At 37.5% G+C, this 20,503-nt stretch overlaps 5 protein-coding genes across 5 annotated transcripts; 3 read left to right on the forward strand and 2 right to left on the reverse strand.

Annotated features, from left to right (window-relative positions):
- Nucleotides 1-792: 792 nt before the first annotated feature.
- On the forward strand, nt 793-2,485 carry LOC126912094 (uncharacterized). The gene is made up of 2 exons (XM_050702455.1): nt 793-837; nt 1,342-2,485. The coding sequence occupies exons 1-2, from the start codon at nt 793-795 to the stop codon at nt 2,479-2,481; spliced, it is 1,185 nt and encodes a 394-aa protein (XP_050558412.1). The 3' UTR covers nt 2,482-2,485.
- Nucleotides 2,486-3,117: 632 nt separating this feature from the next.
- Nucleotides 3,118-4,378, reverse strand: LOC126912095 (spore coat assembly protein ExsA-like). The gene is made up of 2 exons (XM_050702456.1): nt 4,334-4,378; nt 3,118-3,836 (listed from the first exon to the last, which is right to left on the reverse strand). The coding sequence occupies exons 1-2, from the start codon at nt 4,376-4,378 to the stop codon at nt 3,141-3,143; spliced, it is 741 nt and encodes a 246-aa protein (XP_050558413.1). The 3' UTR covers nt 3,118-3,140.
- A 4,310-nt stretch (nt 4,379-8,688) lies between these two features.
- Nucleotides 8,689-12,783, forward strand: LOC118280027 (protein FAM136A). Its single transcript, XM_050702590.1, has 4 exons — nt 8,689-8,880; nt 9,628-9,747; nt 10,199-10,297; nt 11,692-12,783. Exons 1-4 carry the CDS (start codon nt 8,794-8,796, stop codon nt 11,827-11,829), a joined length of 444 nt encoding a protein of 147 aa, XP_050558547.1. The 5' UTR covers nt 8,689-8,793; the 3' UTR covers nt 11,830-12,783.
- A 1,431-nt stretch (nt 12,784-14,214) lies between these two features.
- LOC118279971 (uncharacterized) lies at nt 14,215-15,848 on the forward strand. Its single transcript, XM_035599834.2, has 2 exons — nt 14,215-14,288; nt 14,839-15,848. The coding sequence occupies exons 1-2, from the start codon at nt 14,238-14,240 to the stop codon at nt 15,805-15,807; spliced, it is 1,020 nt and encodes a 339-aa protein (XP_035455727.2). The 5' UTR covers nt 14,215-14,237; the 3' UTR covers nt 15,808-15,848.
- A 2,922-nt stretch (nt 15,849-18,770) lies between these two features.
- Nucleotides 18,771-19,714, reverse strand: LOC118280006 (uncharacterized). The gene is made up of 2 exons (XM_050702589.1): nt 19,660-19,714; nt 18,771-19,233 (listed from the first exon to the last, which is right to left on the reverse strand). The coding sequence occupies exons 1-2, from the start codon at nt 19,699-19,701 to the stop codon at nt 18,823-18,825; spliced, it is 453 nt and encodes a 150-aa protein (XP_050558546.1). The 5' UTR covers nt 19,702-19,714; the 3' UTR covers nt 18,771-18,822.
- Between the last annotated feature and the right edge of the window lie 789 nt (nt 19,715-20,503).

The raw sequence follows: 20,503 nt of genomic DNA on the forward strand, positions 1-20,503 counted from the left end.
CTAGCTTCCGCCAGCGGCTTCGTCCGAGTTGTGCGTTGGGATAAAAAGTATCTTATTACCCAAGTCAACTCATATTTTCTTTTTATGGCTTTTTTTTAGAGGTTAAAAATCATCTAATTACTGCTCCCGCCTTGAGTGTCAGACTCTCACTGACTAAACACCACCCCGTTAGGAACGGGGTGGTGTTTAGTCAAGTCAAGTTTAGTGTTTAGTCAATTCAAGCAGGAGTAGTCCTGCTTTGAGCCACAGCCCTGGTAATCCCTTAGGTTTTCCGCAACTCTGGATCAGACGAACCCTTTGCAGTTACGCTTACAATAACAAAATCGTTTAACTAGGCAGATGATACAATTTTATACGATCATAATTCAACGAGTCTTGGTTTCGATTCTTGCACGGAACAACTCTTTGTGTGATCGACAAATGGTTGTTTTGGGGCTGCGTATCATGTGTATAGCTTGTATGTTTGTAAACTGTGCAACTACGACACAGGAGAAAATCCTAGTGTAGGGCAACGTTTGAAAAAATGTATGTATCAGCCACAAGACGTCCACTACTTACCATAGACCTTCCCTAGTGACTTCCTGACATCAACTTATCAAAATAAAATTAAAGTAACATTACAACAAAAATTATAACACTTGCCTAATAACACGATTCGCTGTAAAAATATCACTAACGTAATCATTTCAATGTCAATGTGTCAATATTATATCAATATTAGTTAATAAATAATGTGGTAGCAAAAATGTGGTATATAAGGAAATTTATTAAAACTTATCAGAGAAAGACAAAATGGCTTTCAGGCTTCTATTTGTTTGTGCAGTTTTAGTTTGTACGGTAAGTTGAATTAATTATTATATTATCCTCCACAGGCGAAGCTTCTGGGCTACTGAACTGGGGGAGTCAGACGTCTGCTTGGTAGGGGTTAGCCTAGTCTAGTAGTCTAGTCTTCCACACGCGCCAGTCGAGGAAAGGAAGCAGCCATTGAAGGCTACTGGCATGGTGGGAACCGTCGCAAAATGCTTTAAAACTGCAAGGCCAACCCGGTTCGCGGACTATCTGGAACTGCGGACACTACCTAGCGAGTTTACCGGGGCTCCGGCTCGAAGGGCAGAAGTAGGAACGGGTGTTTTTTAAGTCAATAAGAGGCTGACGCTCCCCCTCGCCTCAGTCAAGGTGGGACAAGTTGTTGGATAATTTTCCTCCCTAAAAAAGGCAAGGCGTGAAGATTATGGCACATGAGAGGCATGTATAGGAGGCCATTCATAATCCAACAGTTGACTGTCACAATCTAATTATGTCTTAAATAATAATTTTAATAAAAGTTTTTTCTTCTTTCAGACAACAGCCCAATTTCCGCCGTCACGGATTCAGCCACAGCTACGTAATCAATTACCTAAAATCTGCAACTCACCTCCCAAGATCTGCGACCCGCCGCCACGGATCTGCGACACACCAAGAATTTTAAACCAGCCACCGCAGATATGTGATTCACCACCAAGAATTCTTAACCCAGCATCACAGATCTGCGATCCGCCTACAAGATTATTCAACCCACCTTCACTTTGTGATCAACCACCTCGTTTGTTTAACCCACCACAATTATGTGAGTCACCACCTAGAATCTGCGACTCACCGCCTCTCATTTACAACCCACCGCCTCAAATATGTGATTTGCCACCAAGAATCTGCGACCAACCACCACGTATCATGAACCAACTCCCACAAATCTGCGATACACCTCGTCTAATCAATCCGCCGCAGATCTTAAATCCGCTGCCATGTGACCCAACACCTCAGATCTGCAACTCACCTCCTAAAATCTGCAACTCGGAAACACAAGTAATTGTGGACAATTCTCTTTCTACTGCCCTCGCTAATGCTTTACAAATGTTGCTAATGAATAATCTAATCGAGAAGTCAATGAAGTTACCATGTGGATGCGACTCCATACCCATCCAAGGTCAAATCTATCCTCCAATAATTGATTATTTAAATCCTCAAGTGGATTATATTAATCCTTATGCTCCTTGTGAGCCTATAATAACTCCTTGTGAAGTTATACCCCCTTGCCCATGCGAGCAGGTTGTAGAAGTTATACCCAATGTCTATTATCCAGAAGTAATGTCTATACCTAATATTGGATGCGGATGTGAGCCCAATTACATAGGCATACCGAATTATGGGTGCGGATGTGATCAAAACTACGTAGGTATACCTAATTATGGATGTGGATGTGACTATGGGCAGAATTATGGAGTACCATATGGATGCGGATGTGATGTGAGTCCTTATGGCTTGCCTAATGTTGGTTGCGGATGTGGAAAGTTTGGCAAACAGAATATCGGTGAATTGTTAGCCAGTATGTTAGGATCAAGATTTGGCTGTGATGGGCTTATTCCATCTTGTGGATGTTCAAACTTGGATCCTCTAAGCCTTATAGAATCCTGTTTGTCTACCAATAAGTATGGGATCTACTGATCTTGTATTTTTGTTGGATAGGTGATTATTAAGTCCTTATTAATTAAGTGATATTTTAATGTATTTTTTGTATTAGTATTGTTATGTATTGAAAAAGAAAGAAGAAATAAAAGAATTAGTTAAAATTTATTTGGTTTTAATTTTAATTTTATAAAAACTATCGTGAGACATACTTACTAAATTAACTAAAAAATTACGGTTTACTAAGTAGACTGCGCGAAGTCGCCGCGTCAGCGCACGCTGCTAATTATGAAGAATCCCTCATTGAATCGAAACTAGCTTTTCTCTATTGATGTACGTGAGTATACCGTGCTTTTTAGGTAATTTATTTGGTTTTATTATAATTAAGTCAAAGTCAATAATATCACTCTATGCTCATGTGCCATGGGCCATCACTAAATAGTATAAAACAAAGTCACTTTCTCTGTCCCTATGTCCCTCTGTAAGTTTAAATCTTTAAAACTACGCAACGGATTTAGATGCGGTTTTTTTAATAGATAGAGTGATTCAAGAGGGTGGTTTATATGTATAATACATGCATAATATATCACTATTGCACCCATGCGAAGCTGGGGCAGGTCGGTAGTTGGAAATAAGACACAAAATTAGGTAAAAAAAAACTTTAATTATTTCTTACAAAACATAAATTATTTCTTAAACTAACCTCTTATATTACCTAGCATACCCATTAACGTATTGAGTAGAGCATTAACATTAGCCGTACCTAATTGAGCATTGGGACACGCTGGAGAAACGGCCGTAGGTATTACAGGCGGCGGAATGACACCTGGCGTAATCATGTTTGGCGTAATCATATTTGGCGTAATCATGTTTGGCGTAATCATATTTGGCGTAATCATATTTGGCGGAATTACGTTTGACGGAATCATGTTTGATGGAATTACGTTTGGCGGAATAACGTTAGGCAAAATCATATTATGCGGATTCAAACTAGGCACAGAAGGATAAAAGTTAGACGGAACATAATTACCAACAATATTGGACTGAGCAATATTACTATTCACTATTTTTGGCATAATTAGATTATTGAGAGCAGGCGACGCTAAATCGTTTAACACAGGCAAAGTTAGTTTGTTATTGCAATCTGAACTGTATTTATTTTGCAATAGGTTGCAAACTATCATCAATTGTATTGTGTTGGCTAAGTTCTCACAGATAGAGGGTGAGCAGTCTGTGATGAGAGTGGTTCTAGGGGCCGGAATGATCTTAGGAAGAGGGATAATGTTCGTGCTGGGCGGATCAATCACGTTGGGCGGTAAATTAATGAGTTTTCCATTTTCTAGATCTGCGATTGGCCTTGTGTATTGTGGGCGGAAAACTTGTGATGTTGCTAGCTGAAAAAAATGTTATACCATTTAATTTTCTATTTAGTATTTGTCTTGGTAGTTTACCCAATTCGTAATGACTGGTAGTGCACCAGAGACGTTACAAGTCCGCTGACTTGTAACGCCTCTGGTGTTGCGGGTATCCGTGGACGGGGTTGATTGCTTATACCATCAGGTGATCCGTCAAATAAAGTAATTATTTGAGTGATTGCAAGACGTCTACAGTTTGACTGGGGGTGGTGGTTTTACAAAAAAATTAGCGTAGCGTGTCAGGATAAAAAGTAACCTATGTATTAATCTAGACCATAATCTACCCTTGTCCCAAATTTCATCCCGATCCCTTCTGCAGTTTTGACATGATTGACTAATAAAGTTTGAACAAAAAGTTTTTGCATTTAGTAAGCAATTGTTTTTGGAACAAAAACGTTACTAAGGAATAGTTTAAGTAATCATCAAATATCTCTGAATAGGACAATTAAAAGATGAATGTACAATGTTTTATTTACCTGATTATGTAAAATCACAGTCGATATAATTAAAATGGACTTCATTTTCCTTACAATATTGCTAAACACTATATTACAATATAGATTTCAGAATTAAAGTAATATTTATAATGTAATTTCAATTGATTTTATTGCATTGCTATCTAAGCTTCGTGTCTTATCGAAGTTTTTATTTAAAGATATTATAATTGTTAGAAATTATATCATGATTGTAATTATGAAATGTTATTTCGATAAATCATTGATGTAATAATCATCACGCTTGGTTTTATTCAGCGAAGGGGTAGGCAGATGTGCACATTTAATGTTACGCTATGAATCGTGGTGGCCCAGAGGTCTAAGATGCTCGCTTCTTGTAATATGTATATGAGTTAGCTGGTTCGCGGGTTGTACCAATGGCAAGTACTGTCTGACATTTTCCGAATTATAAGTACTTTCTAAGATTGAACAGTAAAGGAAAACATCGTGTGTTTTTTGAGGGGGAAAATCATCCAATGACACGTCCCGCCTTAGAATAGGCGGGAGGGAGTGTCAGACTGTTACTGACTAAAAACCACCCCGTTCCTTCTCCTGCTTTGAGTCGGAGCCCCGGTAACCTTTTACGTTGTCCGCAGCTCCGGATATCGTGTGGAAACCTGGGCTCATAATTTCTAATTATAAGTTTGAAATCGCCAACCCGCATTGAGCAAGTGTGGTGATTAATGCTCAAACCTTCCATGTCTGAGAAGAAGCCTTTGGTTAACGCCACTTTATATATTATAGTGTTGATGTGATGTGATGTGTGTGTGAATGTAACACCCATTTTTTCCATAAGTTGTTCTTAACAGTGGGCTAATATTTTCATATATCGAATAGGGTAATAGGGTATAGGGTATACCTGAACTAATGGGCCTCTAATTTCTTTTTAATTTTGCAAGGTTTAGAGCAGATGTGATGAAAAAAAAACAACAAAATAGCACAACCTTAAATCATTTATTTACAAAACAATAGGCTTGACTAACGGCGCATATTCCGGGCAAACAGGAGCAGCAATAACCAAATCACAAGCTGCCACAGGTAGATATGCACCAGTCATCACATCATCCATACTTGGGCTGAAATATTTCGCTACCAAAGGCAAAGCTGACTGAAAATAACCCAAACTCCTTGGTAACTCAACAGCCAAAGGAGGCAGAATGAGTTGGTCTTTGCAGCAACAGCACTGAGGATTCGGAATGTTGTCTATGGTTTCAACAATGGCGGGGAATGGTGTTGCCAGTCTAGAAAAACATGGGAGTTTTTGGGGACATTGGCATGGGGAGCGGAAGATTGGTATTGTTTGTCCTGGTGTTAGCTGTAAAAGAAAATTAATCATAGTATAGATACGATCCTAGATTTGCGCTTAAAAACAATATCCTGGGATATTATAAAATAAAATATGAGATTTAACCGACGAGCATGCATGAAAAGACTGATGACTGTTGATGATGCGAAAGAGGTATGTAAGATTCGTAGCAATTGGCGTTCCATTGTCTCTGTCTACTCCCTTGGGACAAAGGCGTGAGGTTATGTATGTATGTATGTATGAGACTTACAGTAAACTACTTAGTGAAAAGTGCGAACCTGTTAAATTTTATAAAACACAAGTACGCATCATCATCATTTTCTTCAAAAGGGAAAAAGGTGTGTTATCTTACTGTTATAATAATGATTAACTATAATTTGATTACAAATTTCATGACACGAACGTAACTGTTTGATGAGGAACTCGACTAGTTTCAAGCCATGCTGAAGGCTCATTATTCATGCAGTAGCAGCGCAACAATTGCCGCGTCTTGTGTCCCGGAATGCTGAAACTAGTCAAGTTCTTCGTCAAACAGTTACGTGAATAAGCCTTTAATATAATAATTAATGATTAACTAGTTAAAATACTCACAAAACCAAAAAGTAGGGCCAGCAAAACGATCAAAGATTTCGCCTCCATAGTGAATTGAATAAAAGCACAAACAATTGAATCGGCCTGTTTTTATATTTTCGAGTATCTATTAAAATGTCCTAATAAACGACTTCTTTCAACATTTATTCTACGATTATACATAATTGAGTAATTTTTGACATTGGTAACCCTTTTCTTTGTAATATGACGTAACTTCTTACATATTATTAGGTATGCGTCGAAAGAACAACATGTTTTTTTTATGGTATAAGCCGGTGAACAAGCAGACGGATCATCTGATGGTAAGCAATCGCTACCGCCCATGGACACTCGAAACACCAGAGGCGTTACAAGGGTGTTGCCGGCCTTTGGGGTTAGGAATTTAAGAGTTGTTGGAGAATCGGGGATTGGGAAGATTGGAAAGGGGGGTAATTGGACCTCCGGTAACCTCACTCACACAACGCAAGCGTTGTTTCACGTCGTTTTTCTGTGAGGCCATGGTATCACTCCGATCGAGCCGGCCCATTCGTGCCGAAAAATGCTTCTGTATGAAAAAGAAAAGTTAGTACTACAGCAATTTTCACTATTATAACTGGTAGTCAGTTAGTTCTTAGTATTCAGTTCTTGTATTTAAGTTTCAAAACATCAACATTACTCATCAATGATAATAATGTTTCAATAATATAAACACAAGACGATTGCACATTAATTTTAAAGATAATTATTTCATTAACTTTAACGTATATTTCAATAAATAACACTAAAAACAGTATTATTGTGGTTTATCATTCGTTTAACTGTATTGAGAATGGCGAAGGTAGCGCTGTTCGTTGTTGTAAATTGTTTTTTACTTTACCAGGTAAATGTAATTTGTAAAAATAATCCTAGGTTTTTTATTTATTTTATAGTTTATTATTATCATCATCAGCCTGTTCTCGTCCATTTTGTAGTTATTGTTCGATTATTATGTTGTGTTTACATTTGTGTTGCGCGTTGCAATGTCTCTGCATTCTTCTCACATTGTACTTACAATTATTGGTTGGAGAAATGTATCAAAGAAATTGTAAATATAGGTTTATTTTTTAAAAGAGTAACGAATGAAGTTTTTAGCCCGCTCTTCTCTATTCGAAGCTATACTTTGGAATGAGCACCTAGCTTCACTAACGGACAGACTGACAGACTATTGTCAGACTGTGATTTCAAACTTGTAAGCCTACGTTTCCTCACGATGTTTTTCTTCGCCATTTCTTAGTGGTGTCTTAATAATCTTAGAAAGCACATAATTATTATAACTCGGAAAAAGTTACATTGGTATCAGCCTTTAAACTCCTGGTCACCACGACATTCATAAACCTCTGTAACCTCCTATACATACGTAATTATGAATCTCCTAACATCTTTCTAATTTAATTTGTATCATATTTTTATATATTTCACAGATAAGTCACGCCCATATTATCAATCGGAATGGTCACCGCGCACCACCAATACCAATAGCCAACACGCCAAAGCCAACATTACCAGCGAAGCCGCCAACATTTGAACAAACACCAAAATGTTACCCCGAAACCGCAGTAGCATATTTCCTACCAGCACCGCCAACACCGCCAAAAATAACCGTTTTAAAACCTGATTGCAAAGATTTTCCTTTAAATTTCAAGAAAAATATCAAAGAAAATAATATTTTTAAGGAAATACCGCAAAATACAGTTTTTCCGCCTAAAAGTGAAATGTCAAATCGTGTGCCGTTCGCGCCACCGCCGCCATGTTCGACTGGGTTGCCAGATTTAATTGATGATATTCCCAATAAAATCCAGAATAGGTTCAGTCGATTAGCAGAGGGAGAGGAAGAAGCTCCTGTTTGCGAGTCTTGTGCAGCATTGTTGAAGAAACTGCCTATTTTTAATTTTGATCAAGAGTTGTTGGGGGGATTTTTAGCTGGTATTGGTATTGAGGCTTAGTTTTATTATGTTTATTTTATTTTGTTAATAAAGTATTTATGATGGATAAAAGATTTTTATTATTGACAATTATTTATTGTTATAGAATTTATAATGTTACAAAGTTCCTACATAAATATATTGAATAATACATTTCTACTTGAGTAGACTGTAGTTACAAACTCGTTGTTGCGTAACTAAAGTATTATTATCATATCAGCCATACGACGTCCACTGCTGAACATAGGCCTCCCCCAATGACTTCCAGATAGGTCGGTTGGAAGTGACCTGCATCCAGCGGCTTCCTGCGACCGTCGTCGCAGGTCGTCTGTCCACCTTGCGGGTGTAAAATTACTATAGTAAAGTCAAGTAAAAATTTGTGTTTTATTTTAAGATGATTTTCCAATCAGAATAAAATACCTATTTTATTCTGATTGGAAGCTGACTATAAAAGCAAGGTTCCAATACTGAAAAAAAAATCCGTAAGTCAGCTGTCAAACGTCAAATTCCCAAAACCTTGTAGATAGCGGCTGTCGGTCTACACGAATTTGTAAATCACGAATTTTCACCAAATTATTATATTTTCGTGAGTGAAAACCATCAAAATGGTTGAGGCACAGAAGTTTAGGATTGAGCAGGAGATGACGAACCTTGTCAATGAGTTAGACAAGAGTTATTTACGTAAAATGCAAGTAAGTGAGGTTATGTTCCCAATCGCATGCAACTTACGCAATAATTGTATGCAGATAGATAATATCGTATTTATTACGACTTTAATAACTTATTAATATCTATAATACACTATGAACAGATATATTAAATTGTAGTATTAATTTTATAACCTGTCAAAAATTATTAAGTTTTAAAAAAAGTAAACAATTCAGGTCAAGGACACCTTATATTCATCCTTATTATTTTTAATTGTCACAGATTTAAAATGAATGAAAATTGTGGGTTATTCAGGGTTATTATTTCAGCTATGCATTACCTACCCATAAATTCTTATGAAATATCTACTTAATTCTAATAGGTTCAATTAGATAGGATCCCACATTTATAATCCTGGAATGCCTACCATTATTTATGTATAATTAAAACTTACATACAATGTATTGTTATTATCAAATTACTAATTTATTATAAATAGAGCATGAAACAATGATAAGAATTCTTACACAGATTGCATCATCCACAAAATGCATCAATATGATTGAAATCCTTACTAATATTATGTAATTATTATTGTTTTTAATCAATAAAAAAGATGTTCTGTTTGACATGTATGTTTCTGAGTCATTATCTTGCATTTGGTTGAACTGATTTTGATGTTGTTATTAGCATAGTATTTTTCAGACTTAGGAGAATTTTAGTTGATCTGACCAAAAATATTGAGGATCACTCTTTTTAAATATTATAATTTTGTATTTCTTCCTTTCCAGGGTGACATGCACAGATGTGCAGCAAAGTGTTGCGATGACCCTCAGACGTCTTTAGAAAGAGTGCACGGATGCATTGAGAACTGTACGAGTTCACTCAATCAAGCTAATAATTATGTTCAGGTATTGTATTTATATATTTGTGAAATTCTTTGACCATTAGTCAAGAATGCAACTATGTATATAGGGTGACTGGTAATTAGTGAAGGATATTTAGACATGTGATTGTATTCATTCTTCACTTTATAAAAAAGTAAAATTAAGTAAGTAAAGTTCCAAAATACCTACCTAGTTACTAGTCTTCCATTAATGCGGACACTCGCTGTTAACAGCTGATCATGCGAAAGCATGTGCTGGCGAATTTTTCTTGTTTTGTTATTATGATAAAAATAAAACTAACAAGTAACTATACAAAATAGTTTCTTTGGGAAAGTTGTATGTAATCATGAGTACAATCACGTGTTTAAATATCTTTCACTAATTACCAGTCACCCTATATGTATTCTTTTTGTTATATCCACTATTTTAAAGTGTATGTTATAGTAAATAAATATTTTGGTATTTTTGTCCACAGGGCGAAATCAATCACTTGCAAAATCGGCTACAGAGATGTGTAATGGACTGCAATGATCATGCCAGAGACAGATTGGGACCTGACCCTAGTCAGGAGACGGTAATAACTTTTTTTTAGCATTTTATTTTATACAATGTGATAGGGGCGAGACTTCTAACCCGTTAAGGCTGAGTTCTACATCTAATTTTATCGACAAAAGTCGGGGGCCGAAGGGGTCGAATCCCCTCCCCCTAAAAATTATGGCTATTTTAATATTTTTTTTACTTTTTTTGATATCAAAGGTTGTATGCGTCGTAGAAACAAAAAAAAACGACAAACGGTAGCTAATAACCTTGGCTAACTAATTCATTACTTTTTTCATATGTTTGATAATGTTTTGGTGAGAAAAAAATCATTTGTGAATTATTTTTACCGAAAGAATCACTATTTTTCAATATTTTCAATTAGGGGTTCAACACCCCATATTATTTTTTTTGTCGATAAAATTAGATGTAGTACTCAGCCTTAACGGGTTAGAAGTCCCAACCCTATCACATTGTATAGTTAGATTACTTAGTGGTTAGCAATTAATACCGCCCATGGACACCCAAAGCACCAGAGGCGGTATAAGTGTGTTGCCTGCCTTTTGGGGGTTAGGAATTTAAGGGGAATCAGGGATTGGAAAGGAGGATAATTGTGCTTCCAGTAACCTTACTCGCGCAACGAAATACAACACAACCTTGTTTCACGTCAATTTTTTGTGAGGCTATAGTATCATTCCAGTCGAGGACTGACCCATTAGTGTAGAAGTATGGCTCTCACACATTTAAAATAAATAATACACAGACATGGACATAAATTCATTGTATCATAGAAAGGATTATATCTAAAATGTGTTACCCAGAAGCCAGTTGCTCGCCTACTGCACTAAATGCACAGTCAATCGACGCATTCGTTTAATATAGCAACATAAACAATAAGCAATTTTTTGCTGACATAATGTCTACAAATTATTTGCTGACAAACTGCTGACAGGAAAGGTCAACTTCGATTTTATGTAATTTTGCATTCTTACTAAGTAATTGCTGATTATAGCAGTCACAGAAACAACAAGTGTAATAAAAAAGTAGTTCGAGCCAAAGTTTCAGTAATTTACTATATGTTTTTTTATCCTCATCCCCGACTAGATTGCACTTTTTTATGGAATAAGCCGGTAAACGAGCAGACGAATCACCTGATGGTAAGCAATTGCCGCCGCCCATAGACACTCGAAGGCGTTACAAGTGCGTTGCCGACCTTTTAGGGGTTTGCAATTTAAAGGTTCTTGTGGAATCTGGGATTGGAAAATGGATCGCCGGTAAACTACGATACACAACGCAAGCGTTGTTTCACGTCGGTTTTCGGTGAGGCTGTGGTATGACTCCGGTCGAGCCGACCCATTCGAGCCGAAGCATGTTTCTCCCACTTCAATTCAGTTGACCAAAATGTTTCATAACTTTGTTTTCCATCCACAGGTAGACAAATGTACGATAGAATTCGAGAAATGTGCCATAAAGTGTGTGGACAAGCACATCGCAATCATTCCCAGTATGATGAAGACGATGAAATCAGTTCTGGCCAGCGGCAAGCCTCCACCACCGAGGACCAACTAAGAAGACCTCCGTAGTTTAGTGTCCTGGGGCCTTAGTCTGCTATTACAATTGTGTCAGAATGGTCGATCATTGAGCAGTGCGAGAGGGACGGAGCTATGTAGGTTGTATAGCTCCATCCCTCTCGCACTGCTCAATGATTGACCATTCTGACACAATTGTTCATTATCAAAGGTCTTTGTAGAACAAGTTAGGTTGGTCAGTGTGTTTATAAGTCTGTTAGCATGTTAGTATGTTTCTCATCATCATTATCAGCCGGTAACTGTCTCACTGCTGGTCAAAGGCCTCTTCTCACACGGAGAAGGTTTGAACATTAATCACCACACTTGCTCAAGGCGGGTTGGTGATTTTAAACTTGTAATTTGGTTATTATAAGTCCAGGTTTTCCTTCACCGTTTGTCAGTGGTGTCTAAATAATCTTTGAAAATACATTGTAACTTGGTAAAAGTCATATTGGTTCTTGCCAGGTTTCCTACTAATTATTGGGATAAATAAAATAACTGGAAGATTGTATATTACAAATAATTGGTTTTTTGTAAAGAGCTGTCTATTCCTTTGCCTTTAGAGCAGAGGCACACGATGTGTTGCGGCGGCGCATGAGCAGTGTCGCTGCGTCGTCTAACATAGAAATATCTGTGGCATGTCACACGATACACCAGACTTGCAACCACCAAGACGAGGTGGGGAGGGGTGAATGCGTTGCGACGTCGGAGCGGCACCGCTCAGTTGTTTTGCGTCACAAGGAAACTTTCATTAACAGACTGTCCAACGCTGCTACGGTGCCGCTGCGACATAACGTTGCGGTGCCGCACCGCTCGTGTGCCCACTGACACGGTGAAACATTTGCGGAGCGGAGCTGCAACGCATCTTATGCCCGCGCTCTTAGGGTTGTAAATGCGATGTATTGTTATATTATGTATGTTTATTGTTACTGTTACAAATCTGTTTAAAAACATCTTTTTGTTGTTTTATTTACTTTATACTTTGGTATTAGGTATAATAAAATATTGATGAAAGTACAAACTGGTTAAGAAATAAGAGGTTATGCATTTTGGCGCCACTTTTGACAGTAAGTCATAGAGAATACAGATTATAAATAAAAGTAAGAAACAGATAAGACTAATTCACTACATTATTCCTAATATTTTATATTAATATAATATTTTGTTAAAAGTGTACTAAATAGTACACAATAAACATTATCTAAATACATTTTGTGCTCAAAACAAATAAAATATTTTTATTGACTATTTAACTTGATGTTGCCATGTATAAAAATTTACATTTAGCTTCTTATTGTGAATAGTGTAGAAAATAAAATTATGATCATTACCATGTTAATAAAATTCTTGTTTTTATTTTATCTACCTCTTTGATGTGGTCTCGAGGGGTTCAATTAAACGTAGTGCTCAATTTTGGCAGTTAGTGAATGAGAATATCACACACACACACACACACACACACAATTTCACGCCTTTTATTCCCGAAGGGGTAGGCAGAGGTGCACATTACGACACATAATGCCGCTATACAATGTACACCCACTTTTTTCACCATTTGTGTTATAAGTCCCATGTAATAGGGGGCGAGTCTATTGCCATATCCTGGACACAATTCCAGGCCCCGTGCTACTACCGAGATATTTAAAAAAATCCGAAAAAAGCCCAGTAATACTTTGCCCGACCCGAGAATCGAACCCGAGACCCCTTGTCCCGGTAGTCGCACTTGCAACCTCTCGACAAACGAGGCAGTCAGATCAATGAGAAAATCAGAGTGTGGAAAATCAGAAAGAAAATTTGATCCCTAACCAAACAAGAATTATAGAAGTGGCCCTTGACCAGGAGAAGCTTGGGAACCCCAGGGCCAATCTATTTACTAATAAGAGTTGAGATTGTTAGTTTGTATGAATGTTTGTTTGTTTGAACGCGCTCATTTCTGGGACTACTAGTCCGATTTGAATAATTATTTATTTTGTGTTGGGTAGTATATTAATTATCGAGGAAGGCTCTAGGCTATAAAACATGCTAGAACCAATAAAAGCCGAACAGTTGCTTGAAAATTCTTGTATTACAATATGAAGCTGGTGAATACCACTAGAAGGTGGTCTATACCTCTGCTTAACACTTCGTGAAATACGGCGTAATGTTATGTCATGTTAAAACAGTAATGTAAACAATCATCGATTAAGAAATTAAAGAATCGATACAGTAACTCCTCATCGATTGAGTTATTAGGTAAGTCGATTTTATCGATTTACTTAACGCAATTTTGTAAGTATATCGATTAATCAATAAAAAATATATTGACAAATATTTTGAGTATAAAAGGCTATTTTTATTTCATTTATGTATAGTTTAATTCGATATTTATTATAATTACAAGTTACAAGTATTATAATTAAATTATTAAAAATGTATTTCGGCAAATTATCGATTGTGATTCTGATTGTTTCCTGTATAATGGTAAGTATTTTATGATTGTTTTATTATATAATCTTAAGTAACGTCACGCCTTTTATTCGCGAAGGAGTAAGCAGAGTTGCGTTTGCATATTAAGGCACTTAATGCCGCTGTACAATGTACCTATACCTAGTTTTTACCAATTGTGCTCATAAGTCCCATATAATAGGGAGTAAGCCTAGTGCAGTGTATAGGTACTGGACACAATTCCAGACTTCAACCAGATCTCCGAATCTGGTATCTGGATCTGGCTGCGGACTACCTAGCGGGTTTACCGGGGCTCCGGTCCGACAGGCAGGAAGTAGGAACGAGGTGGGTTTTGTATCAGTAAGAATCTAACACTCCCTCCCGCCTCGCCCAAGGTGGGAGAAGTCATTGGATGATTTTCCCCCTTAAAAAAGACTCCAACCAGAAATTTCTTACTGTTGCCTATGTGAAGGCAATAATGTAACTAATGTAACCAGGCCTTTGCCTACGACTAAATAAATTAATCAGCTTGATGTCATAATATAAAGTGTTCTCGTCCTAACAAAGAATTTACTTTCTATTCCAGATCGACGCTCGAAAGAAGATCTCCAAAGCCAAACTCAAGAAATCAGATCTTCAAAACTTAGGCATTGGATGTGGATGTCAGAGCTCCATAATAGACATCCTGACTTTAGGATCCCGAGGATCTCTTATAGAACCTGTGTATGGACCTGTGAGCTTGCCTGCACCTGTGATTGACGTCCCTAATTATAGATATGCTGAAGCTATTGAGATCAACCCATTAGGAAACCTATTCCCAACGCTAGAGGTTTCAAATTACGGTGTAGCCCCTTTTTCAGTTATTGACCTTCCCTGTGGATGTTCGGGCCCCTGTGGATGTCGGGGCCCCTGCGGATGTGGTGAACCTAACTGCGGTTGTAGAGTACCCGCTGTCAAACTGCCTGCGTGTGCTCCTGCTGCTATTGATGTACCTAAATGTGGATGTGCTAGCATTCAGTCGCCGGCTTATTCTTATGGTATAAGCGCTCTCATTGATGTGCCGTCTTATGTGCCTGCTTGTGGCTGTCAAGCGCCCTGTAGCTGTGCTGTACCAAAATCTTGTGGATGTGTGGGCCCCTGTGGTTGTGCTGGTTTATCCTCTTGTGAATGCATGGGTCCCTGTTCATGTGGTCTTTCTGTACCAAGCTGCGGATGTAATGGACCCTGTTCGTGTTTGGGGATGCCTGTAGCAGCTTGTGGATGTTCTGGCCCCTGCAGTTGTGGTGTGCCTACAGCAGCCTGTGGCTGTACTGATGTCTGCACTTGTGGACTGTCTGTTCTACCTTGTGGATGTAATGGCCCCTGTAACTGTGGGAGCCTGTCTACATGCGGATGTTCGGGCCCCTGCAATTGTCTCGGTATTCAGGTGCCATCATACGGAGGCGTTTTGCCAACAATCGAAGTGCCTTCCTGCGGATGCGGGTGTGGTATGCCCGGATGCAGTTGTAACCCTAAATATTTGCGTCAGGTTACATTGCAACCACCTTTCTTGTGAATTTTCTTAAGTACCTACTTTATAGGTTAGATTAAAATAAATATTTCTTTAAATTAAAATTTATTTTGTTGTTTTCTTTTCAACCTTCCTATAACAGGCATGTTCAATCGTGGAGAATCCCTCAATGGAGAAAATCCCTCTATTTAGAAGAGGCCTTAAGTAAAGTTAATCCGGTAATGTCCCGTTGTTATGGAATCCAGACTCTATGCTATTACCTACCTACTGAGAAAATTTCATAAAAACCGAAATGACCCATATGAAATCTTTTGCCATGCTATGCTACGTTGCTATGGATGCGTTTGGCTTCCACCAATCCTATTTATTGGTACATATAGATTAGCACTGGTGGAAACGGACTCAGTTAAGCTATGTTTTTATATGGAAAAAATGCGTGCTATGGTTGGCTGCGCATCTTTCTCGCACAGCTATATAACTTAATATCAGTGGAAACGGTCACATAGTTTTACAGCTTAGCTATTACATCTTCGTACCATAGCTACATAGCACATCTCTGGTGGAAAAGCACTCTAAGAATAAAAACCTGATACCCTTTTGCTCAGCAGCCGCACTTATGATTAGGTTCTTGACCAACGAGGCAAACTGTTATGTTAAAGATAAACCACGTTTAATATCGATAAAGAATTTAATAATGAAACCGACGTAAGAAAATTAATCGTTAATGAATGATTTTGAAACGTTTCACTTATCTATAACTTTGTTGCAATAGTTGTAGGTGATAATTTTGAGAATTCTGGTTTCATATAAATTAGATTTCCTTGAATAGATTATAGTTAGGTAGTCCTCGAAGGCAGAGAAGAAAAGGTAAGCATAATTAGATCACAGTAGATAATTCTATTTATTTATTAAAGAATTTTTGAATTATTATTACTCGTAGAATCGATAAGCAGTGCCTATTTCTATTTTAATGCAAAAAGTGACCCAATAACATCTTTATTAAACTCATACTCTAAAATTTTGCAGTAAGCACCTGAATATTATGAAAAATCATTCGAAACAAAAACTTACAACTTCTTTACTCTTTGGGTCATTACGCGATCATAGGTTTTTTTTCATTCCCCATTAATTAATAAATTAAACCCTTTGTTTCAGACAAAAAATGCATCTAAAACATACAACAATATTCCTAGCACTAATCTCCACATCAGCGCTCAGCCAAAATCTGCCATCGAATGCTATGACATTTCTCGAAACCATGATACCAAAAAATCCAGGACAATCAATCAAAAACGTAATGGATTCCATTGGCAACATGGTTACATCAAACATGCCAATAAAAGTCAACAGGAGATACGCAATAATTGGCAACACACCCACAACTCTCACCCAAAACCAACCAAAATCCGTTTTAATCCAAAATCTGGATACGGTTTCACCAAAATCCGTTCTTATCCAAGAAATGGTTACACCAAAATCCGTTATCATCCGGAATGGTGTGGAAACTGTGCCTAGACAAGTGATTATTAGAAATAATGATTTACCCACGAAATTAATGGTTGATAATAACGATGCATCGTTTAGAATGATACAGAGAAACGGGCAGCAAACAGTTTTAGTTCAACCAGAATACTCTCGTTTACCTCAGAAGCAAATACTAGTCCGTGATAACATGCTTTTGTCTCAACCTTCTCCAGTTGTACCATCAGCTCCAATTATAGCTGGAGGTATACCATCAGCAACTCCTCAGGCCAGAAGTAAATTTTCCAGGAAATTCCCCATACCACCCCCTACCTTCTAGGTAATTGGCATCCATAATGTGAATTGGTCGTTTGGTATTTTTTGAACGGTGAAGATTTGTTTTAGTTTAGTAGTTGTGTAAGATTAATTTATTTATATTAATGCCTATGTAATGTGTAAAGGAATGAAATAAATAACTTATTTTGCAATGTACAATTTTGTTTTGATTTTTGAAAAATTGTACCTACTTTATTCCGATTGGACGGCGAATGCTACAGTGCGAACTCTGAGGGAGTGGAATTTTTTGCCGGAGTCTGTTTCCTGATGGGTATAACGTCCGTATAATCGCTTACCACCAGGCGAGATGGTGGCCAAACGCCCAAACGTCGACTCATAAAATAAATTTTTTATGTTACACGGCTTTTAAGGGGCTTATAATTTGTATGGAAGATCACCAAGTGTGTATCAAATCTCAGATTGATCGGACATCAGGAAAGGGGTTAAATTCCAATTAGACTCAAACAAAAAGGCTCTCGCAGTCGCTCTTATTATGCAGTTTCCTACATGATCCGTAAATCGCCAAGTGTACTTGGGGTGACCAATAACAGGCGCGAAGATGGGTTCTATAGTTGATCTATTTAAAAGACTATTGGCTATTTTCGCTATAATCGCCGCCTATCGACACCCGAAACACCAGAGACGTTAGAAGTATGTTGCCTTCCTATCCTTTTGGGGATTAGGAATTTAAGGGATGTTGGGGAATCGGGGATTGGGAAGATTGGGATGTTATTGTGATTTTACAAAATTCTTCACAATAGCACGGAGTCTGCAATTATTATTGAACCCGGGGTATGGCAATAGGGTCAAAAACGTTTCTTTTCTTTTTCTTTCTGCTGACTATTAATTGAAAGATGAGATGACGGAGTTTAATTACTTAGGTTTGATATTATTTAAAGTCAAAGTCAAATCATTTATTCCAGTTAAATTAGTCCATAAACCACTTTTGAAATGTCAACAAATACCTAAAGAAATAAATAGTAGTCTGTTAGTCCGTCTGCTCGTTTACTGGATCAAAATCAAAAAAAAATATCAATTTAGTCTAGGTCTAGGTTTTCAGCGCTCGTATTGGTAAGCAATCTACCAAAATAGCAGACAGGGGTGAAAAAATTTTGTTAAATCATACATAATACGGATTATGTAATATTCATCTTGTAATAAAGCACCGCTCACGAACTCACAAATCACAAAATAACAAATAAAAAAACATATTAAATTAACAAAATAATTTATTCAAAACAGAAAAATAAATAAACACACCATTTAGATACAGGGAGGTGGAATAGGAATCTTCTTCAAATATTGGCAACGACTGCACGTATTGGCAGGCGGCAATAAGGGCGAGAATGGCGCCAACGCGGACACTGGCGACGCGGCTGGCAGAAACGGGTTGCCAAGCGCCAGAGACGCCAGAGACAGTGGCAATGGAGCTTCAATTACAGGGTTAAACGCTGGCTCATAACCTAAAGGCGTTTTCAGTACTGGCAATGGAGCTGGATTGCCACATCCGCATGCTGGCACTATGGCGTTTAATGGCGGATTAGCGCAGGGTCGTCCTGGCAATACGGCTGGCACTGGCACGGGCAATGGCACTGGCGCGGGATTTCCACAGGGACAGCTTGGCACGACGGCTGGAACGGCTCTTGGGTATGGTGCGAAGATTTGACATTGGGCCTGTAAAAAAGAGATAACTTAATAATGAATCACTTCAACAGCCTATAAGTGGCCACTGCTGACCAAAGATCTCTTCTCACACAGAGAAGATTTGAGCATTATTCACCACGCTTGCTCAATGCGAATTGGCGATTTCAAACTTATAATTAGAAATTATAAGCCCAGGTTTCCTCACGATGTTTTCCTTCACCGTTTTTCAGTGGTGTTTAAATAATCTTAGAAAGTACATAATTAATATTAAAATTTATTTCGGACAAAGTCACATTGTTACTTGTCGTAGGTAGGTTAAATGGAAAATGCACCCCGTAAAACAAAAAAATGAACTTTAACAAATCTAAACTAATAAACTAATTTGTTGCATTTAATTGGATTTTTAAATATATAAAACTTGTAGTTTAAAAACTAATATGTATATTAGATACTTACGCCAGCGAAAATTGAAAGAACAATCAAAGCAAGAGAATACATTGTTTTTGTTATATAAAATACTTATAATACACAAGTAACCGTGAACTGTGATTGTTAAAATGAAAGCTCGACTTTATATAGTAAGGTATTATCAATGAGATCATTTTGTAATTAGATTTTTCATAATAATTTTATTATAAAAATGATAGTAGCTATTTTATTTTGCTATCTATTAGGCAATTGCCTACGCATGTACAAGTGATAAAGTTATTTTATAATATACCATCTGCTGATCACTCAACATTACGCCGTTTATTCCCGAACAGGGTAGGCAGAGGGGTACTTGCACGTTCCGGCATTTAATGCCACTGTACAATGTACACCCACTTTTCACCATATTTTATGTTATAACTCCCATGTAACAGCGGATGAGCTGATTGCCATATACGGCACAATTATTCCAGACGTTGTGCTACTACTGAGAAAATTTCGAAAAGCTGAAAAAAGCTCAGCAGTCCTTTGTCCGATCTGAAATCGAACCCGAGACCCCTTGTCCGGGAATCGCACTTGCGACCACTTCACCAACGACGAGTCTGCTTACATTACACTAAACATTCCAAACATAATTTGTCTATGAAAAACAAGCAAGAATCGAACCCAACAACACCTGTTTGGCAGTTGCACTTGCAACTAACACAGTAACAACTTAAATTTTGAAATAATTATCTTATCCCTATATCAATATAATGTAATATGACATAATTATTACTTAAATATAACGATAACGATTGTATATTGATAACAGTAGGCATACATAAATAGTAGAAGAATTAATTTATATCATAAAATATAGAAAAGGCTT

This window comes from Spodoptera frugiperda, chromosome 22, assembly GCF_023101765.2.
Source record: "Spodoptera frugiperda isolate SF20-4 chromosome 22, AGI-APGP_CSIRO_Sfru_2.0, whole genome shotgun sequence".
In the NCBI taxonomy this organism is placed as follows: Eukaryota; Metazoa; Arthropoda; class Insecta; order Lepidoptera; family Noctuidae; genus Spodoptera; species Spodoptera frugiperda.

What these genes read in the sequence shown, in the direction of transcription:
- LOC118279971 (XM_035599834.2), top strand. Translation starts at nt 14,238, where the DNA reads ATGTATTTCGGCAAATTATCGATTGTGATTCTGATTGTTTCCTGTATA. An exon ending in TGATTGTTTCCTGTATAATG is followed by an intron (nt 14,289 to 14,838) that starts GTAAGTATTTTA and finishes TTTCTATTCCAG; the next exon opens with ATCGACGCTCGAAAGAAGAT.
- LOC126912095 (XM_050702456.1), bottom strand. Translation starts at nt 4,378, where the DNA reads ATGAAGTCCATTTTAATTATATCGACTGTGATTTTACATAATCAG. An exon ending in CTGTGATTTTACATAATCAG is followed by an intron (nt 3,837 to 4,333) that starts GTAAATAAAACA and finishes CATTTTTTTCAG; the next exon opens with CTAGCAACATCACAAGTTTT.
- LOC126912094 (XM_050702455.1), top strand. Translation starts at nt 793, where the DNA reads ATGGCTTTCAGGCTTCTATTTGTTTGTGCAGTTTTAGTTTGTACG. An exon ending in GTGCAGTTTTAGTTTGTACG is followed by an intron (nt 838 to 1,341) that starts GTAAGTTGAATT and finishes TTCTTCTTTCAG; the next exon opens with ACAACAGCCCAATTTCCGCC.
- LOC118280027 (XM_050702590.1), top strand. Translation starts at nt 8,794, where the DNA reads ATGGTTGAGGCACAGAAGTTTAGGATTGAGCAGGAGATGACGAACCTT. An exon ending in AAGCTAATAATTATGTTCAG is followed by an intron (nt 9,748 to 10,198) that starts GTATTGTATTTA and finishes TTTTGTCCACAG; the next exon opens with GGCGAAATCAATCACTTGCA. An exon ending in CTGACCCTAGTCAGGAGACG is followed by an intron (nt 10,298 to 11,691) that starts GTAATAACTTTT and finishes TTCCATCCACAG; the next exon opens with GTAGACAAATGTACGATAGA.
- LOC118280006 (XM_050702589.1), bottom strand. Translation starts at nt 19,701, where the DNA reads ATGTATTCTCTTGCTTTGATTGTTCTTTCAATTTTCGCTGGC. An exon ending in TTCTTTCAATTTTCGCTGGC is followed by an intron (nt 19,234 to 19,659) that starts GTAAGTATCTAA and finishes TCTTTTTTACAG; the next exon opens with GCCCAATGTCAAATCTTCGC.